This window comes from Rhinoderma darwinii, chromosome 7 (assembly GCF_050947455.1).
Source record: "Rhinoderma darwinii isolate aRhiDar2 chromosome 7, aRhiDar2.hap1, whole genome shotgun sequence".
NCBI lineage: Eukaryota > Metazoa > Chordata > Amphibia > Anura > Rhinodermatidae > Rhinoderma > Rhinoderma darwinii.
This window is the reverse complement of record NC_134693.1, coordinates 131272284-131293745: the sequence shown is the minus strand read 5'-3', so window position 1 is coordinate 131293745 and position 21462 is coordinate 131272284. Positions and strand designations below refer to the sequence as shown.

Here is a 21462-nt window from a genome sequence, read left to right as displayed (position 1 = left end):
GATAGATAGATAGATAGATAGATAGATAGATAGATAGATAGATAGATAGATAGATAGATAGATATGAAGTAGAAGATAGATAGATAGATAGATAGATAGATAGATAGATAGATAGATAGATAGATAGATAGATAGATAGATAGATAGATAGATATGAGATAGATAGATAGATAGATAGATAGATAGATAGATAGATAGATAGATAGATAGATAGATAGATAGATAGATAGATAGATAGATAGATAGATAGATAGATAGATAGATAGATAGATACATACATGATAGGGAGAGATAGATAGATAGATAGATAGATAGATAGATAGATAGATAGATAGATAGATAGATAGATAGATAGATAGATAGATATGAGATAGATAGATAGATAGATAGATAGATAGATAGATAGATAGATAGATAGATAGATAGATAGATAGATAGATAGATAGATAGATAGATAGATAGATAGATATGAAGTAGAAGATAGATAGATAGATAGATAGATAGATAGATAGATAGATAGATAGATAGATAGATAGATAGATAGATAGATAGATAGATATGAGATAGATAGATAGATAGATAGATAGATAGATAGATAGATAGATAGATAGATAGATAGATAGATAGATAGATACATACATGATAGGGAGAGATAGATAGATAGATAGATAGATAGATAGATAGATAGATAGATAGATAGATAGATAGATAGATAGATAGATAGATAGATAGATAGATAGATAGATAGATAGATATGAGATAGATAGATAGATATTAGAAAATGTATATTGATGACGGATAGATCTCTCTTAGTGATCAGACGACTGACGCAGGTCCGACTGCTGAAAAGAAAACCCTGACACTATGGGCTGCGGTGTCCACAGATTTTACCTGCTGTGAAGGATCACACTCTGCTGCAATGCCCGGTGTCAACAAGTTTATCCGTGAAGGAGATGCTCTTTCCAGTTGCTCTCCACTCTGGGTAATGAAGAGGGGTCCTACATAGGGTGACCCCCCTCTGGGATGTCCATATTGTCTATTAGGAAAAGGATCGTCCAGTTGGGACATACACAAAGCAGCTGTTACATCTCTGATTCCCTAAAAAAATCCTCAAAAAAGCTATTTTTTCCTGGAAAATGACGGAGACCCGACAGACCCAATTAAAGTCATTGGGGTCCATCGGGGGGCGTTGGTGTCAGTCATGTGACAGCATTGAATTCCTTTTTTCTGCTCTTGTGACGGAACAGAAAAACAGATTTCCTAGCGCAGGTGTGAACATAGCCTTAGTGGCTGCTAGTTGTAACTGGCTTAGGCACTGTTGCCGGGGGCACCCTCTGTCTTGCATTGTTAATAGGGGCACTCTCTGTCTTGCATTGTTAATAGGGGCACTGCTTATGGGGGCACCCTATGGCTGGCACAGTTAATGCGGACACTCCGACAGTTATCATGAGGGTATGGTCAGTATTTGGGGGCACGGCTATGTACACAAAATGTATGCATCATCCTGACGCGTGTTCTCAAAAGTTGGCAACTGTGTGTGAACAGGGTCTTAGGTCAGCTTTACACAGCTGGTTTGATATTCAGGTTTTGACGCATTAAATGGCCCAAAATACAGACACATAATACACAATGTTATATCCATATTGAGCTGTATTTCCCCCCCCCCCCCCCGACATTGCAGCTACAGATATAGATGTATATACAGATCACAATTAGGGGTGCCACATTTTTCAACCAAAAAAAAAAAAGGCCAGGTTTGGGGTGTTTTTACACGTGCTGCAAAAAACACCCCAAAATAGGCACGTGTAAATACATTTTAACGCCGGTAGAAACTGGGTGTGGTTTTGGGGGTGTGGCTTCACCTTAAGGCCTCATTTACACGAGCGTATTATACGCGCGTGCGACGCGCGTGCTTTTCACGCGTGTCGTACGCACCTATAATAGTCTATGGGGCTGTTTAGACGATGCGTGAATTTTGCGCTGCGTGAGTGCGTTGCGTAAAACTCACGACATGTTCTATATTCTTGCGTTTTTCACGCAACACGCACCCATTGACTTCAATGGGTGCGTGAAAACAACGCATGCCACACGGACGGTCCTGCGTTGCATGCGCGAAAATCACGCAAGAGCTGTCAAACTCCTGAATGTAAACAGAAAAGCACCACGTGCTTTTCTGTTTACAAACATCCAAACGGAGTGTCAAATTCGAGATGAGCGCACCGAACTTCACCGGGTTCGGCCAAACTCGTTTTGACCGAAACCGGTAAAAAATGTTCGGGTACGCGACGTCAGGAGACAGTCACTGTCCACGGTGCTGAAAGCGTTAAACTGGTTCAGCACCATGGACAGTGACTTCCGCTCCGAAAATCCATGAACCTGTAAAAAAAAAAAGACGTTCTGACTTACCGATAACTCCGGTCCGACCTCCCGGGATGACAGTTCAGTCCAAATGACAGCTGCAGCCAATCACAGGCCAAGCACAGGCTGCAGCCAATCACAGGCTGCAGCGGTCTCATGGACTGCGGCGTCATCCTGGGAGGTGGGGCCGGATGACAAGAGAGGGACGCGTCACCAAGGCAACGGCCGGGAGCCCGGACTGGGGGAAGCAGGAAGTTCTTGGTAAGTATGAAAGTCTTTTTTTATTCACAGATTGGTGTATATTGTGTTCGGCATTCACTGTCGAGGGTGCTGAAAGAGTTACTGCAGATCAGTTAGCTCTTTCAGCACCTTGGACAGTGACGGGCGTCGACTAGCCTCATCTCTATGATGGCGGCTGCGCGAAAATCACGCAGCCGCGCATCATACACGGATGACACACGGAGCTGCCAAGTGCCTTTTGCGCGCGCAAAACGCAGCGTTTTTTGCGCGCGCAAAACGCACACGCTCGTGTAAATGAGGCCTAAATGTGATTTTCCACTTAGTATCAGACAGACATTGGGGGAGACTTATGAAAAATGAGAATTTGCCCATGACAACCAATTAGGTCGCTGCTTTCATTTTCAATAGGCTCTCTGAAAAATAAAAGGTGCAATCTGATTGGTTGCTATGGACAGCTACTCCACTTATTATGCTGCGGAAATACAAGGCAAATACGCCACATGTGCCGCACCCAAACGTGGCCATACAAATAGCTGAATTACCTAATATTAGATCCATATTAGATAACATTGGGCCTCATTAACACTGTGTTGGCTCCGTAGTCAGTCAATGTGGAGTAGGTCGAATGTAATTCCCTGGAGACGTTCAATTTCACAAGCCGTTTTACACAGCATAATGCCTACAACTTCTAGGAGGAAATGGGGTGTGCAATATGGAGCCAAACTCACTGCAACATGGTGTGAAATGAGTGCAAAGTGTGAATGAGGCCTTAGGCTTCTGTCAGACGGCAATAATATTGTCACGGCCACAAGACCTCAAACCTTTGTGGTTCTACTGAACTGAACTCACAAAAGCCCCCCGTATTACACCCGTCTGAAAGGGGCCATTTACATGGGCCAACGATCGTGTGAACAAGTCTTCGTACGAACGCTCGATCCCGATTTTAGGCCCATGTAAACAGGGCAGCGATCAGCCGACACACGAGCAAACAATCTTTTGTCAGCTGATCGCCACCTTACTGTGACCCAAAAAAATAATTGTTGTCGTCGGCAGCACACAAGAGGGATGTGCTGCCGACAATATGTACACTGTATGGGGACCAAATGATTGTATGAAAGTGGTTGTACCAGAATTAAAATGACTGCCGATTGAGAGTTATGTGATAATTGTCTGAACGCTGGGTCCCGAACCCCCTGTTCCTCCTCACTGCCCAACCGCAGGGAGAAGGACATTGTATGGAGCGGCGGTCGAGCGTGCGCACTCCCGCTTCATTAAAAGATTATGGGAATGACGGAAACAGCCAAGTACAGTGCTCGGCTGTTTCCATCATTCTCAAAGACATTGAATGGAGAAGCGGGTGCATGCTGGACCGCTGCTTCATTCAAGCTCCTCCTCGCTGTGGCGGGTGCAGTAAAGAGGATCTGGTGGGGGTCCCAGGGATCAGAAAACGATCACTTATCTTGTGGATAGGTGATAATTCTTGATTCTGGGAAACCCCTTTAACCATTGCTCGTCTCCATACTGTTAACATCAGCCCAAGTACGAGTGCCGATTTACCTGTTATCGGCGGAAATCTGCCCACGTAACTCAGCCTTATGGCGGATTTACACGAGCGTGTGTGTTTTTCGCACGCAAAAACCGCAGCGTTTTGCATGCGCAAAAGGCACTTGACAGCTCCGTGTGTTATGTTCATATGGATGCGCGGCTGCGTGATTTTGACACTCCGTTTGGATGTTTGTAAACAGAAAAGCACGTGGTGCTTTTCTGTTTACGTTCATTATTTTACTGCTGTTGCGCGAATAACGCGCGTCCCACGGAAGTGCTTCCATGTGGTGCGCGTGATTTTCACGCAACCATTGACTTCAATGGGTGCGTGATGCGTGAAAAACGCCGAAATATAGAACATGTCGTGAGTTTTACGCACAGACAGTCTGCACTGCCCCATAGACTTGCATAGGTCCGTGCGACCCACGCGGGTTGCACGGACGTAAATCACGTTCGTGTAAATCCGCCCTTAGGGTATATTCACATGGCTTATTTTTAAATGAAAATACGGGGGGGCTGAACACCTCCAAACATCAGCCCATTTCAATGGGAAAAACTGCATTTCGTTCCCACGGGGCGTTTTCTTTATGCGGCGGTTTGTAAAAACGGCGCGTAAAAAAAACTCCCCGTAAAAAAGAAGTGCATGTCACTTGTTGAGACGTTTTTGGAGCCGTTTTTCATTGTCTCTATAGAAAACCAGCTCCAAAGACAGCCTTAAAAAACGCATCAAAAAACGCTTGATGCTTAAAAAACGGCTGAAAATCAGAGGCTGTTTTCCCTCCCTCCGTATTTTACAGCCGTTTTTTTTGTTCGCCGTGTGAACATAGCCTTAGGGTATGTTCACAGCGCTTATTTTCGGGCGTATTATGGAGCGTTAAAGGCTCGCATTACGCTCCGAAATACGCTTGCAAACAGTTTCCCATTGACTTCAATGGGAAATACACTGTGCTGTTCATGAGGCGTATTTTTTCGCTGCTGAATTAAAAAAACGCCTCGGAAAAATACACGTCATAAAAAAAGTAGCATGTCACTTCCTAAGGCATTTTTGGAGCTGATGCTATGAAAAACGTCTTAATAAAAGACACTGCAAACACCAAAATCAGCTCCAAAAACATCTGGATTCACAGGCTGTTTTACCTTGAAATTAGTCTCGCATTTTTCAATAAGTGTGAACATATCCTAAGGCCAGATTCACACGAACGAGTGCAAACTCGGACACGAAAAACTGCAATTTTTCACGTCCGAGTTGCACGTGTGCCGGCCGTTGTTTTAACGTACAATATGGTCGTCTGAATTCGGCCTCACGAAGCAGCATTGACGCGACTTGGCAATTTGTTAGTTAATGGCGGCGCCTTGCTGCGTGTAAAACAGCCGATAACAAATATACCCTTTATGGGTGCACAATTTTGCAGGTAAACGGACGTTTTACCCGCAATAACGCACAGCCATTAACGAGCAACTCCCAGCAGCACCAAACAGGGTGGCGGCGCGGCTGTCAAACGCATTGCGGCGGTGTTAATGATTCTCCATGGTCGCTTACCCATAGGCCTCATTCAGACAAGCGTGTTTGTTTTGCGTCCGCAAAACGCAGACCGTATTTTATGCATTTCAGTTCCGTATGCCATCAGTTTTTGCCAATTTTTAAATTTATTTTCTCAGCATTTCTTTAGCAACTGTTGCGTGAAACACGGACAGCACATGGACGACGTCCGTGATTTTCACGCAGCCGTAGACTTTAATGGGTGACGTGGTCTGCGAAAACGGACCAGATTAGGACATGCAGTGAAAAATCACGGACGTCTGAGTAGCCCCATTAGGGTATGTTCACACGGCCTATTTACGGACGTAATTCGGGCGTTTTTGCCCCGATTTACGTCTGAAAATAGCGCCTCAATAGCGCTGACAAACATCTGCCCATTGAAAGCAATGGGCAGACGTTTGTCTGTTCACACGAGGCGTATATTTACGCGCCGCTGTCAAATGACGGCACGTAAATAGACGCCCGCGTCAAAGAAGTGACCTGTCACTTCTTTGGCCGTAATTGGAGCCGTTATTCATTGACTCCAATGAATAGCAGCGCTAATTACGGCCGTAATGGACGCGGCGTTCAAGCGCCTGCACATGCCGGTACGGCTGAAATTACGGGGATGTTTTCAGGCTGAAACATCCCCGTAATTTCAGCCGTAACGGACGCCCTCGTGTGAACATACCCTTAAATTGCATAGGTCCGTGTAATGTCAGTTTTTTTTACATGCAGTCCACAATACGACATGCAGCGCAATGTATTCCTCTCGACTGCGGCTGTAGCTCAATAGTTAAAAATCAATCAGCATTTATATATATCATTATTTCCAGCTCAGGACACAGACGCCATTTTTATCATAAACCATAAATTACCATAAATAGGGAAACCCAGTGCGATTAGATGACCTAATGGCAGCAATATGCCGGCGTGACGTCACCCGTCTCGTCCAGTCACGGAACAGGAATGAATTCTCCCGCCCCTTCCAATCAGGAAGCAGCAGCGGTGACGTCACGCGTTCCGTTGCTATAGCTGCCGAGCCGTGCGCCGCGTCAGGTGAGTGAGTCAGCAGCAACGTAGCCTGTGACGATGTTGGCGGGGGTGGAGCGTAAGCGGCGCCTCCACAGGAAGATGGCGCTCCCCGCGGGTCCGGACCGGCTGCAGCTCAAGTCTGACAGCGACGAGCAGCTGCACCTGAACCATCACCGGACCGAGATAACCGACCTGGAGCTGCCGCAGGAGCCGGATAGTGAGGGCATCCCGCTAAATTCTCCCTGGACCTTCTGGCTGGACAGGTAACGGGGGGGAGGGCGGACGCTGCTGCTGGGGGCAGGGATTGATGGCTGCTGTTCCTTGTCTGCTGAACCGGACCGGTAATCAACCCGCAGCTGTGACTACGGCTCTAATTACCGGTGCTAGTCGCTCCCCTCCCCCATTCTGTGTACACTGTCACCATTCTCTGTTGGCTGCAGCTTCCCCTCCCCCTCTGTTGATATGTACATTCTATCTCCTATATGCATTGTTGCGCCCGGTGACCCTATGATAGTTCTCATGGGACTGTACTTTGTCTGCTGCTTCTGAACATTACAGACCCGGTAGCGATTCTAAGTCTTTTTTTGTTTCCCTGGTGAAAGTTCATGTTGCTTTAGATGACTGGTGTCCTCTGAATGCGCAAAATGTTTGTTTGTTTTTAGAAATTTATTGTTCAATCCTAAAAAAAATATATATTTGAATGTGAATTAAATTGCCTGCCGTCTGATGGTTGTCATGGTGTAATCCTCCATCTTGTGGTTGGAACAGTTTCAGGAGTTGCTTATGTGTGTAAATCCTCTGAAGTGGGTACACCCATCTGGACAGCAACCCCTTTTCTAATGCAGACCCCCCCCCCTAGGAGTTCTTAAAGGGATTTTCCACTTTGGGCAATCCCTCTACTAGTTAGAAGGATGCCTTGATATTCAGCAGATTCCTGCTGGGACCCCCATCGATCACCTCTGATCTTTTAGGACACCTGGCAGGTTGAGATATTACACCGCCCGACCTGGGCCATGTAAACGAGCGCCAATCAATGAGACTACTTGTTGATCGGCGCTTGTTTGCTTTCATAAGGATCTATGTACGGGGATGAGCGCTCGTAGCATTAGTGTCCATTCACATCAGTAGGATGTGTAATACAGGACCGCTCCTCCAGAGGGAGACTCTTTGTAACCATTCCGGTCAAGCGATGATCCTGAACCGAGGACCCCCTCCCCCTCAAACTCAGAAGGCCCTAATCGGGTGTATGGAAATGAGTCTTTTAAACTAATGGGTTTTTCAGAAGTAGAATAACCTTTCCTTGCGGGCGGCTGCCTCTTCATTATACTGATTGATGCGGTCCCAGCGATCGGATCCCCTACTATAAAGCATTGAGAACCCTCTTTATATAGCGTGCATCAATGGATGACCCTTGCATTGAGTCTTGCATAGTAAGGGCGCCTCTCCCGCAGCTCTTCACTCCGGTGGCATGTAAGCAGGTCCTACTATAGCTGAACTGGTTAGACCTTGCCTTTGAGAGGCTGCGGTTCGGCCATTATTCATAAAGTTATAATACTACTTTCATAGTGACTTTTCATCCATAGTGATGTCTTTCACAGCCATTGTTCACCGCGACCACCTGACATTACTTAGTTTGTTTTGGTTTCCTGTTTTCCAGATGTCTGCTTGTCAGTGAATGGAGACATTTTAGCATTATGCTAATCGCACATCTTTATGTAGAACGAAAAGTATATAAAGGAAATGTGCAGAAATTCTCATTTATACAATGAAGTTTGATTTGCATAAAACTGACATTAATTTAGTGTCTCATCCATTGTCTACTCATCTGATACCAGACGTTGTCATATAGGACAAAGTGATCGAATGCGTTTTTAATTCCCGTGTATTAAACCGAAGTCTATCTCTAGTCTAGGCCATCAATGATTGATCAGTGGTCGCCACCAATTGGCACTCAATCAGCGAGCGCTGCATCCCGTTCATGGTTTAGGAGCACAGCAGCTCCGTAGGGACAACTGGTCAAGTGAATGGGACGGAGCTGCAGTACCAGGCACAGCCACTCTTGTTTACACAGCGCTGTGGCTACTGAAGCACCGTTGCCCCTTTATTCTGCTGATGTGTGGGGTCCTGATGGTCATAAGTATAGGCCATTAAAGGGGTTTGTCCTCTACCGGACCACTGATTACCTATTCACAGGATAGGTCATTTGTATATTATCGGTGCTGGTCTGACATCTGGACCCCTCACCATGCGGCTGCTCCGTCTGCCCGCGGGCACCAGATGCTGCACAGTACGCAGTGTATGGAGCCGGAAGCAGATGGCTCTATACACTGCATAGCGACCGTACTGCAGCTCTGCTCCTATTCACTTGACTAGTCCTGCAGCTTGGCCGCTATTCTGTGACCGGAGCCAAATGCTTCCGGCATGGACAGTCTGAGCAGCTGATCAGTCCGGGTGTCGGACGCGCACCGATCATACACTGATGACCTACCCAGTGGATAGGTCATCAGTTATCCTGTAGTGGACAACCCCTTTAATGTTTAGATCTCTAAATAACCCGTGAATACACCCTATAACTATCCTGATCCATGAAGTCTTAATAGACGCTGCCTAAAAATAACCCACTTACAATGGCAGCCATCCAAATCAGCCGGGGTCACGTAAAGATCAATGCCAATGTGCTGCAGTCTCACGATCACCCGTCTAGGATCACCTATTGAACATGTCCTTAATATGTACTGCACGCGTGCGGTGTAAGGCCGCGGAGACGCACAGACTTGTACGTTTTTTTTTGAGCTGCAGTCGGGAGAAATCCAAACTTGTGCCAAGGAAAAGTAGTGTTTGTGGCAACCAATCAGGTCACTGCTTTAATTTTATAAAGGGCGTCTGAAAAATGAGGTGAAGTCTGATTGGTCGCCATAGGTGCCTTTCCTTTGCACCAGTTTTGATTTATCTTCCCTCTGTTACACTCCGGTCACCTGCTGCAGCCGCTCGGGATGAGAAATATTCAGTATAAAGGAAGGTCTTCTACTTCTATTGCTGCGTTTCCCACATTCCCGGTTTACAGTTCGGTTGCATCTCTGTTGCCCTTGGATACATCCATGAATCGCTGTTGTATCTACGGTCGGGCGTGTTCAGATGAAGGCCATAGATTCTGCCAGTGGGCGGCTGCCCCTCTTGTGAACACGCTCTTTCAGCACATGCGTCCCCTTCCCGGACCTGGGAGATGCCCATAGAAAATGCCGGGCATGCTCAGTAGAAGGGTCGATCAAGATGATCGATAAACTCAGTTTCTGCCCCAGTCCTGTAATGCCATTTAATTCCGTGGCACCGTATTCTTCACTAGGATTGTTCTAGGCAGATATCTGGAGCATGTTCTGCAAACAATGGACTTCTGGGACGTGTAGTCTGCAGTCATGTGACCGCTCGCTCTATGCCCGCCCAAAGCGTTTTTTTTTTCTTTTTCTGTAAACTGAATAAAAAGGTTTGTACTTCGAGCCCGGCTGTTATAATGTCGCTTATGTTGTCCGGCCTTCTGAGATGTTTAAGCCCATGTGGCTGATGCAGCCAATCACAAGCTGGAGTCACATGGGCTGCAGCATCATCCTGGGACTTCATCCTGGACTTAATGCACAACAGAGGGGCGTGTTCCCATGACAGAGTAGGTATAAACGTTTTTTTGTTTTTTTTCTCCCATGTTTTGCACAGCAGATGTTCCTCCCGAAAAACTGCACCGTAGTTTGGTGCAGTTTTTCAGGCGGAATTCCCTGCGGGTTCCAGGATAGTTATGCCGTGTACTTTTCCGCTGTGTGAACATGGCCTAATTGATAGAACTCCACTTTCTTGTCTGTCTTAAATGAAGACCTTGGTTCTCTGACCTTGACAGATTCCTGGCGTCCTCCGCTCCTCTACGCAGGGATTGTTTACTTGTCTATAGTAGTCTTTCATTCAGGAGGAGGGATGAATGCTTAATTGTCTTGCACCTCTTTTAGTCTCTAAAGCCATCCCCCCCCCCTCCCCCCTCGTCTGCCTGGTTTCCGCCCTGAATTTGGCCCCATCCGCACGACCGTAATTTTGATCTGCAATTTCAGATCCGTAACTGCAGACCCGTTCATCTCTATTGCCCAGGCTCACCTTCCCATATATTTACAGGAAGGTGTTCGGGCCCTACAAAGCATCCGCAAAAAAACAGGACCTGTGCTATGTTTTGATTTTATGGCCCGTGCTCCCATACTTCTTAATTAAACGGTGCTGCATCGACACACACACACACACACACACACACACACACACACACACACACCTTCTCTTGTTGCAGCAGCGCGATGTTTAATGTGTCTTTTTCCTGCAGGTCTCTCCCTGGAACAACTGCAGCAGAATGTGAATCCAACCTGAAGAAAATTTACACCGTACAAACCATACAGGTATAATGGACAAGTCCGTATAAAGCATGGAGGGTTTTTTTGACACCTCAGAAGTAACTTGCCAATGTCTCCGGGCTGCTCTACTGCTCATGTGGGCACCAAATAACTGCTGTGCCCAATCCTGCTGCTGCTTGCCCAAATTGTGGCCTCTCTATAAATCACCATCTAGATCAGTTTGCCTTTATAGAAGTGGCGTTTTTTTTTTTTTGTTTTTTTTTTTTTCTTTCTCTTTTATATCTTTACCTTTTGTCCTTGCTGTTCTTTTGCAGAGTTTCTGGAGTGTGTATAACAATATCCCCCCAGTGACTAACCTACCTCTACGATGTAGCTACCACTTAATGAGGGGCGAGAGGAAACCGCTATGGTAAGTATCTGCTTGTGCGGAGTTGCTAGCAGTGGTACTTAATTAAGATGTTCGGAGACCCCTTTATCACCTGTCCACGGGATACGTGATAACTTTGATCACTGGGGGCTCTATCGATAGTGAGACTGGGGGAACTGGACCCCCAGATCCTCCCATCTGCTCGACTTCAATGAGGACATTTACTAGAGTGGAGGTCGAGTGTGCCCACTACTGCCCCATTTAATGTCTATAGGAAAACCAAACACCTAGGAATAGGGCTCCGCTGTTTCCATTCTCATACAGTGAATGGAGCGGCAGGCAGGCGTAATATTACGGTCCGCAATTAGACTTTTTACGGTCGTGTGTTTAGGGTCTTAGATGATTGTCTAGACAGGATACAATTGTAGCAAACACTCAGCTGTGATAAATATTAGTTCCATGGAAGTTTTTAGCCTCTGGATGTAAACCATGTTCCCATTTGCTGACAGCAAGCGGCGATCTGGAAAATAGGTAAGAAACAAATGCAAAAAAAATTTATTAGAAGCCCCCCGAACTTTTTATTATATAACCAATAATATTTTGTTAGTTAAAGGAAAACCTCTTGAAAATATGACTCAAGTGTACATGACCGAACCTATGATGGTGTTGAAGTGGCTCCATATTTACTGACTGATACAAAATCTATTTGTGTGTAGTCGCCCCAGGGTGTGTGTGGTGTCACCCTTATGTGTAGATTTGTATCCTGAATTATCCGTAGCTTTCGCAAGCGCTGGCCGGCGGCCAGAACCCCAAGTATCCTGCAATAAATGTAAATGATCTGTATCCTGTCTTGCAGGGAAGAAGAAAGCAATGCTAAAGGAGGAGTCTGGAAAATGAAAATCCCAAAAGAGAGCTCGGTATACACTTCATCTGATACATTTAGTAATACACAATATGGTCTTGATTTCTCAGGGCTGTAATCTGGGTGCAGCCTAAGGGGGTTTACCTGGGAGTTTTCTAACTTTGCAGCCTTTAAACACCCCCCAACTCCAGGACTGACACCGTTTGCCGCTTTTCCAGTCCCAAAAGATTTTGCATCGATCACTTGCTGCTCATGGCTGCGTCACCGCGAAGGCCTGTGATTGGCTGCAGCAGCACGTGACTGTAGCAGTATTTTCCGGGACCGGAGAGGCGACTAACCAGGTCTCGGCACCAGAGCTGGAGGTATTTCAAAGGTTCAGTACCTGTTTAAGTATTTTATATCCTCCCCTTCTGCAAAATGTAAAAGTTCTCAGATTATCCCCCTTTTAAGGGTTTATTCATATGAACGTTTGTCTGACGGCCGTCACATGGACACCTGTATTTCAATGGGGTCACGGGTCCGTTGAAAAATAGAACATGTCCTATTTTCTTCCGTTTTCACGGATCCCTCGATAGGCTCAAGTCAACCTAAATATCACTTTCTGATCAGTGGTGGTCTAACCTCTAATGCACTCGAATGGGGCTGTGCTGCTGTCCCCTGCACAGGATTGCCATTGTGTGGTTGAAGGGGGGGGGGGGGGGGGGGTGAATGTGTGCTGCGGGCTTATTCATTTTTAGGATTAGTGGGGTCCCCAGAGGTCAGAGCCCCACTATTAATCAGAAAGACATTGCCATTTCTTAGTGATCTGCTCAAGACTGGAACGTGACTTGGTGCAAACCTCTGCCAACCTTAGTCTGGCCTTGGCTATGCCATCTCATGAAATGGGTAAAAAAAACACCTTCATAATATGCTGCATTATTTTATTGTCTGATTTCGAGTGTCTCGGCATAAGATATAAGAATGTGACTCTACAAAGTAAGGGAGTAAATGTCCTTTTTCTTTTAGGCCCTCGTTTGGAAAGAATTATTATTGGCTACTATTGGCGAACAGTTTACAGAACGCTGTGCTGCAGGTAATTACGGTCCAGGCTTTCACATTGGGACTATGTTAACCCCTTCCAGACATTTGTCGTGAATATACGTCATGGAAAGCCAGTGCTTCCCGCAAAGTGTTGTATACTTACGACAAATGCATGGCACCGGCTCAGAATCGGAGTCTGTGCCATCACCCCCGGATGTCAGCTGTATCTGACAGCTGATATCCTGCTGTAATGGCGGGGACCGAAATGAGCTTTGATCCCTGCCATTGACCTCTTAAATGCAGCGCTCAAAAGCGATCGCTGCATTTAAGGTGTTTGCAGCTCATCGGCACCTCAGCAATGAAATCGCCGGGTTGCCGGTGGCTGCAATGGCAACCGGAGGCCTAATACTGGCCTCCCGGTCTGCCTAGCGCCTGAAAGGCTTCCGTAGCCGCCGGCAAGATGACACCGGCTCAGGAGCTGAGCTGGCGTCATCCGTCGTGGATGTCCGCTGTATGTTACATCTTACATCCACCTGTAACGGCAGGAACCGGAGCTAGCTCCAATCCCTGCCATTAAAACCTCAGATGCCACGATCGATGCATCTTAGTGATTGTCGGCAGATAGGCAGCCCTGATTGTACAATCAGGGCTGTGGACCTCTACTACGGTGTGGACCTCTACTACGGCAACAGGAGACCTAACAATGGCCGCCTGCTTTGCCATTACGGAAGTCGATTAGGCCCCGCCTATACTGCTTGCTGTCAGTGAATGTGGACCTTCAAGTCCTCTAGTGGGACTAAAGAAGTGTTAAAAAAAGTGTGAAAGTTGTAAAAAATATCAGTTTCAAGTAATAAAATAAACCACAATCGCCCTTTTTCCCCTTATCAAGTCCTTGATTACTGAAAAAATGCAATAATCCATACTTATATGGTATCCCCGCGTCCATAACTACCTGAGCTATAAAAATATTATGTTTGTTCCACGCGGTGAACGGCGTACAAAAACGTAAGTTTTTGCCCTACAAAAATTGAAATAAGTGATCAACAAGTCGCAGGTATCCAAAAATGGTATCTATAAAAACTATAGCTCGTCCCGAAAAAAAATACAGCTCTGTCGACTGAAGTTATGGTTCTCACAACTTGGCGACAGAAAAAATACATTCTTTTTACAAAAGTAATTTTATTGTGCAAAAAGTTGTAAAACATAAAGTTCTATAAATTAGGTATCGCCGGAATCGGACTGACCCGCAGAATAAAGTTAACATGTAATTTATAACGCATGGTGAACGCTGTATAAAAAAAAACTATGGCAGAGTTTTTTTGTTATCTGGCCTCCCAAAAAACAGGATAAAAATCAAGTCGCATGTACCCAAAAATGGTACCAATAATAACTACAGCTCGTCCATCAAAATAAAAGCCCTCATACCCCTACGTCTATTAAAAAATAAGTTATGGATCCAATAAGTCAGGAAATAAAAATTATGCGGTTGTGCCAGCCCAAGTGGAACATTTCTTCTGTTTTCAAGTGGCGATTTATCAAGGCCTTAAAATTAGGGAACCAGGAAGGGGAGGGCCCAAACACATCTGCTGGAAGTGACGTTGCTCGTATTATACCAGTACAACACTTTCCCAGCAAAATTCCCCAAACTGCAAAGGCGCGGACCAAAAGGGGGATAAGAAAGGAGGCCATAAATCAGTGCGACACCGGCCTGTGCAGAAAGGATCAGCGTAACACACATCTATGGATCATTTTATTGTTTACCCCATTATTGTACCACCTGACTGCCCCTGATATACTCTGCCCGGCTTACATGTACCCCCACATTATACCCTGAAATACCAGCAATACTCAAACTAAACTGCTACCAAGCAAAATCCACGATCAAAGCCAAATGGCGCTCCCTCTGCTCTGAACCCTACAGCGTGCCAAAACAGCAGTTTACTTCCACATATATGGCATCACCATACCCGGGAGAACCCGTTTAACAAATTTTTGGGGTGTGTCTCCAGTGGCACAAGCTGGGCACGACATATTTGTCACTGAAATGGCATATCTGGGGAAAAAAAAATAATTTTTTTTTTACTTTGCACCATCCACAGCGCATTCATTTATGGAAAAGACCTGAGGGGTAAAAATGCTCACTACACCCCTTAATAAAAGCCTTGAGGGGTGCGGTTTCCAAAATGGTGTCACTTCTCAGGGGTTTATCTTATTTCACATCAGAGCCTCTGCAATTGTGAACCAATGCTTTGTAAATCACCAAATTAGGCCTCAATTTTGCATGGTACTCTCTCACTCCTGAGCCCTGTCAAATGTCCAGGCACATTTAGGGTGTTTTGAAAACCGGGAAACACAGAATAATAATTAGAGCTGTCTTGTTATGGTGGCACAAGCTGGGCACCACATGTTGGCATATCTATGAAAAAAAAATCCCATTCTCACACCAACATCGAGTGCACACTAATTTCTACAAAACATCTGCAGGGTTAACATCCTCACTACACCCCTAGGTGAATACCTTGAGGGGTGTAGCTTCCCAGATGGGGTCACTTCTGGGGGGTTTCCACTGTTTTGGTCCCACAGGCAGCCAGAAACCAATCCAGCAAAATCTACACTCCAAAAGCCAAATGGCGCTCCTTCCCTTCTGAGCCCTGCCGCGTGCTCAAACGGCAGTTTATTACCAAATATGGGGTATTGCTGTACTCTGGAGACATTGCTTTACAAATGTTGGGGGTTCTTTTTTTTTTTTTCCTTTATTTGATGAGAAAATGATACATTTTGAGCTAAAGCTACGTCTTTTATTTTCACTGCCTACTTCCAATCATTTCTGCAAAAAAACCTGTGGGGTCAAAATGCTCACTGCACCCATTGAGGAAATTATCTAGGGGTATAGTTTCCAAAATGGGGGGTACTTGTGGCAGGTTTCCACTGTTTTGGCACAACAAGACCTTCAAACCTGACATGGTGCCTAAAATATAGTCTAATAAAAAGAAGGCCCCAAAATCCTCTAGGGGCTTCTGAGGCCGGTGCTTCAGTCCATTAGCGCACTAGGGCCACATGTGGGATATTTCCTATAACTACAGAATCTGGGCAATAAATATTGAGTTGCATTTCTCTAAAAAAAACTTAGTTACAAAATTTTTTTTATTAAAAAAATTTCTGCAAAAAGTCATTTTGTAAATTTCCCCTCTGTGAAGCACCTAAGGGGTTAAACATTCTAAATGCTGTTTTGAATACTTTGAGGGGTGCAGTTTTTAAAATGTGGGGACTTTCTAATATATAAGGCCCTAAAAGCCGCTTCACAACTGAACTGTTCTCTAAAAAAATAACCTTTTGAAATTTTCTTGAAAATGTGAGAAATTGCTGCTAAAGTTCTAAACCTTGTAACGTCCTAGAAAAATAAAAGGACGTTCAAAAAACGATGCCAATCTAAAGTAGACATATGGGGGATGTTAGCAACAATTTTGTGTTATAACTGACTGACTGTTACAAGCAGATACATTTAAATTGAGAAAAATGCTAATTTCTGAAATTTTTCCGCTAAATTTGGTTGTCTTTCATAATTAAATATTGATGAAATCGAGCAATTTTTGCCAGTAACCTAAAGTCCAATGTGTCACAAGAAAACACTCTCAGATTCGCTTGGATAGGTGAAAGCATTCCGGAGTTGTTTCACTTTATGTGGTAATATGTCAGATTTGAGAAATTAGGCTCTTTCAGGAAGGTCAAAAGTGGCCAAAGAGGGAAGGGGTTAATCAGAAACAGCGCCACACTTGTCCATGGGTTGTGTCTGGTATTTCAGCTTATCCAACTCTCACTTTTGCTGCTTTTATTTCATTGTTCTAACTGCCTCTTCCCTTTGTACTTAGAGGATGAAGTGATTGGTGTCAGTGTGAGTGTTCGTGACCGTGAAGATATTGTCCAGGTCTGGAATGGAAACGCCACAGTTGTCGGTGAAGCTACAGTCCTAGAAAAAATCTATGAACTTCTGCCAAACACGTCTTTTAAAGCTGTATTTTATAAGCGTAAGTGTCTGCGTGTCAGGCTGATGGTATAAAGGTGTCCTGGATGTGAATGTCCACTTCAATTTCTTGATATATCTTCATAAGGGTTTGAGCTATTTTATTTTTTCGATACAAAAAAAAAAGCCCCTGCACCGATGTAGAATTAAGCGTTAAAGTTCTGGTAACCTGGAACGGCCACTAGATGGCAGGCTGTTTATACAACCAATGCAGTTATAATAGTATGCAGTATAGCTCCCTCTAGTGGTTACTGTAGGCAGCCAGAATTGTATTACTTCACTTTACCTGTTTAGGAGCTCTCGATCACTTTAAGGGAATGTCCTAAGTCAGAAAACCTGTCCTGGTACCAGGTGCAACGTGTTTGGGGTAAGTTGAAACATAGCCGCATTGTAGTGAAAGTGATCTTGTAAAATTCCACTCGCACAAGGCAGCCGAGAATGGAACTGCTTTGTAGTGGTTTCTTATAATTGACGAATTGGTCTTTAAGGCATTGTCCAGTGTTTTTTTTTTTGTTTTTTTTTGTCACTCCTGTAGACTAAAACTGTTGCTTCATTGTTCACCATTAAGCCATGGAGCTTGGCCAAACACCCACACCTTTTTTATAAGGTGCAATTATACTTCTAGGCTTCCTCCTAACAACCAATGAGTAATGACCCGGTTAAGGATTTTTGAGTCATTATTACCTCTCTAATTCTAAGTGACACACGAGGCTCAATCACTACTTGGTTTTCAGCCAGAGAGACCAAGTGAAGGTTCACCAGACATGTCGTCTGTGCCCCCTACTGGTGGTTAGTATAAATGGCGACTCTCTCCAGAGCACTGAACAGAGAAATGGATATGTGCCCCCCCCCCCTCCTGTATTTGTTGTCCCCCCTAGACCAAATTGTAACAGACTATGCTCTTATGGCCCACATTCATCAAGTGTTAAAGCACAGAATTTATATTGGCGTGCAACGTCATTAATAAATATTCATCACTGCCGTAAGGCTACAAGCACACGTGTATCTTGCTGTGGAAAATATGCACCAAAAGCGCAGGAAATTCGCACCTAATTGTTAATTTTCCCCTCCACCCTCAGCACTAGGCGGAAACTCTAGACAGATTGACATGCCGTATATTTTAAAATCTCCACCGCAGGTTAATTTCCATGCAGAAAAATACTGCAGCGTGTTCATTGCCTATTCTGGTACTGGATCACACTGCAGCTTTGCAACGCAAATATGCGCGCCAATACCGTGCGTAATACGAATCGTGTGCAATGACTCTTAAAGGGGTTGTGTAGGATTTAACAAAAAAAAACAAAACACAGCATACCTATCCGCAGGCTGTCTGACATGACTCACTTCATGGAGCTGAGCTGCAATACCAGACACAACCTATGGACAGGTGTGGCACAGTCGTGTGTGGGTTGTGTGTTTTTTTTCCATCCTTAACTTTCACACTGGCTAAAATGTCCTTTCTACATGTCTGTGTGATCTATACAAAAAGCTGAATAAATGACTTAGCCTGTACTGAACCTGAGTTACATCCTGTATTGTACTCCAGAGCTGCACTCGCTGTTCTGCAGGATTAGGAGCTGAAATCCTCCAGCACTCTTTGTTTTCAGTATCTGGCTTCCTCTGCTTTACGTTCTGGGAAGTGCCATCTTTATACCAGGCACTGTACAGCAGTCCGATGAAGGGGAAATATACCTGTCCCCCCCCCCCCCCCCCCCCTAGATTATAGGAGCTCTGCTGTTTGTGAAGTGTCTGACGACAAACTTGTCAACATGTTTCCAATAGCAACCAGCAGAATTGTGGCGTATAATCCGGGCTGTTCATCTGTGTGTGTATAGATTGGTGTTCAGAGCTGATCCTGTAAGTTTTTAGAACCCAACCCCCTTGACACCAGTGATTGTCACTTCATAACGATATTTGCTTTGTGTCCATCTGTTTTCTGTTTATCTATAAAGGTCTGAACTTGATCTTGATCTTGGCCTTGTCTCTCTCTTACAGCCCATGAAGAGCATCACGCGTTTGAAGGCGGACGTTCAAGACACTAGCAGAGATCTCCCAGAATTCTTCTTTTGTTAACCCTTTAACTTTCAAATTGGGTCTCATCGTATACAGTGTTGCTGGGCTCCACCAATACCACACTTGGGGTTAATGTCCGAACAGGAGGAAGGCCAGAGCCAGGCACAGGATTTTAAATTTATTTTTTTTATTTTATTTTTTTTGCTGCTGAACTACACTGGCTTTTTTGTAGATTTTATTTTTCTTCCACTACAGAATTGGACGTTTAGAACACAACTTTTTTTTATTGTAAATGCTTCTTGAAGCGGTGTGATGGCTTTGCTGCTCAAGAACAAGCATGGCTGCCCTACGCTAAACTGTTAGTCTACCCAGATGAAGAGATGTCAAGTGACTAAGGGTGAACTCTGAAGTGATTGGAGCCGTCTGTCCTCAGCGGCTGCTTTTGGGGGTGTTTTTTTTTTTTTTTTTTTTTTTTTAAACTCCTTTTATGAATGGTTGCATACTAGAGCGCCGGTAATCTGGTCGCTTTGCACGGTTTTATAGATGACCTCCCCTCCCAAATGTTTTTTGCAGTAATATACTGAAGCAAGTGGATCACGATGATGCAGATGTCAATACCCTGGATTGTTCCATTATATATGCAATTTACACCCCCCCCCCCCCTTTTCTGTTTAGCACATTCCTATCAAGCACAGATGGACTTTGATTCTCCCTCATAGGTCACTGCACTGTAAGCTGTATGGAGGGGGCCGGTCAAAGTCTTGCAGGGACTGTATTACTATATCGCGTGCCCATAAATCGCTGTAATTGGCTGCGTCATCGCGACATTCGGTTTAAACCGCCATTGTATTGGAAAGGAACGTCTGAGTCGCGTGAATTTTCTTCTCTGACCCTCCCGTTTCTTTTATTTTTTTTAATAGAAATATTGTATTTGTTTAGATTTAGACTTATAGCAGATGTCATTTCGCAATTTCCCCCGAACATCTACCCCCCCCACAGTTTTTTTCCCATATAAAGTTGATTTGCCTTTTTTTTTTATTTTATTTTTTTTTAATCCCTTGATTCACATGTGGGGTGTAGACATACCTCTCCCCACCCCCTTCCATTTTGTCCATGCAGTGTTCTGGTTAACCCTCATGCTGCCAGGCTTGTTATAGATTTTAAATACTATGTTTCAGTCTGGATGGTTATTTTTAATCTCATGGAACCAAAGATGTAGATTTTTCTGATTTTATAGTGAATGCCATGGTTTTAGGTTCAAAACTCGGTGTGGTATTCTCATCCTGGACACTTATGGCATAGCGACCATAAATGTCAGACGGCAATACCTCTTTACGGTGTAGTTGGGTCAGCACGCTGTTTTTTGTTTTTTTCCCGATACAAAGCTCCAAATCTCCTGCATAGAAAAAATGTAAATGTAGCTTTCTGACTGCCTGTAACGGCCAGTAGAGGGCGCTTAGGAGATGGTTGCATACTGGCTTCTAATTGCGTTCAATGTATTTTATGTGCAGTAAGCGCCCTCTAGTGGTGACTGCAGTTAGTTTTATTCAACTTTTATGTAAGTGATTCCGAGCTCTAACAGGCAAAAACAGCTCCGGATGATCGATCTCTGCACAGAATTTTGATCCTATTTAGATTAAGACAAAATGGCGCACAGGGGCGGACATTCACTTTAAGGTCAGCTTTGAATGTACACAAACCAATATGGAGGTGTGCCTGCTTCCTACACCGCGGCGGCTGCGTCCATTTAATAGGGAGGGCTCGTTTTCCACTCATCGCTCACAGGGAATCCCACAAACCCCTTCATGTAATGGTTTAGTCGGCGCTGCAAGGAGGGGGGGGGGTCTTGTTTTTAACGTGTCTGGAGTTGGTTGGCTATGCTTTCTCTTATGGCGCTGCCTGCGTAGTGTGAAGAGCGCCCCCTTCTGTATTACAGAGAAGACTGCACTGACGACTGCCACATCCAGCCATCAGATCTTAATTTATCTAATCCTGGAACTTTTTTTATTTAATTTTTTGCGCGTCCCTTTTTTCACCCCTCTATATTTATAAACTGCCTATATATGTGTATTCAGTTGTATTGTGAATAAAGATTTTCTTAATTCA

At 44.6% G+C, this 21462-nt stretch overlaps 1 protein-coding gene across 2 annotated transcripts in view; it reads left to right on the top strand.

The window, feature by feature from the left end:
- Positions 1-21462, top strand: part of EIF4E3 (eukaryotic translation initiation factor 4E family member 3) — a 26971-nt gene extending 5509 nt beyond the window's left edge. The window contains exons 1-7 of one of the 2 annotated variants that reach the window (XM_075834040.1): positions 6702-6960; positions 11046-11118; positions 11388-11482; positions 12297-12357; positions 13308-13374; positions 17192-17347; positions 19339-21462. In XM_075834040.1, the coding sequence (XP_075690155.1) occupies positions 6755-6960; positions 11046-11118; positions 11388-11482; positions 12297-12357; positions 13308-13374; positions 17192-17347; positions 19339-19385 (705 nt within the window). In that variant the 5' untranslated portion in view covers positions 6702-6754 and the 3' untranslated portion in view covers positions 19386-21462. Of the gene's footprint in view, positions 1-6701; positions 6961-11045; positions 11119-11387; positions 11483-12296; positions 12358-13307; positions 13375-17191; positions 17348-19338 lie in introns of those variants that run through there. The other variant, XM_075834039.1, reaches the window with a different exon arrangement.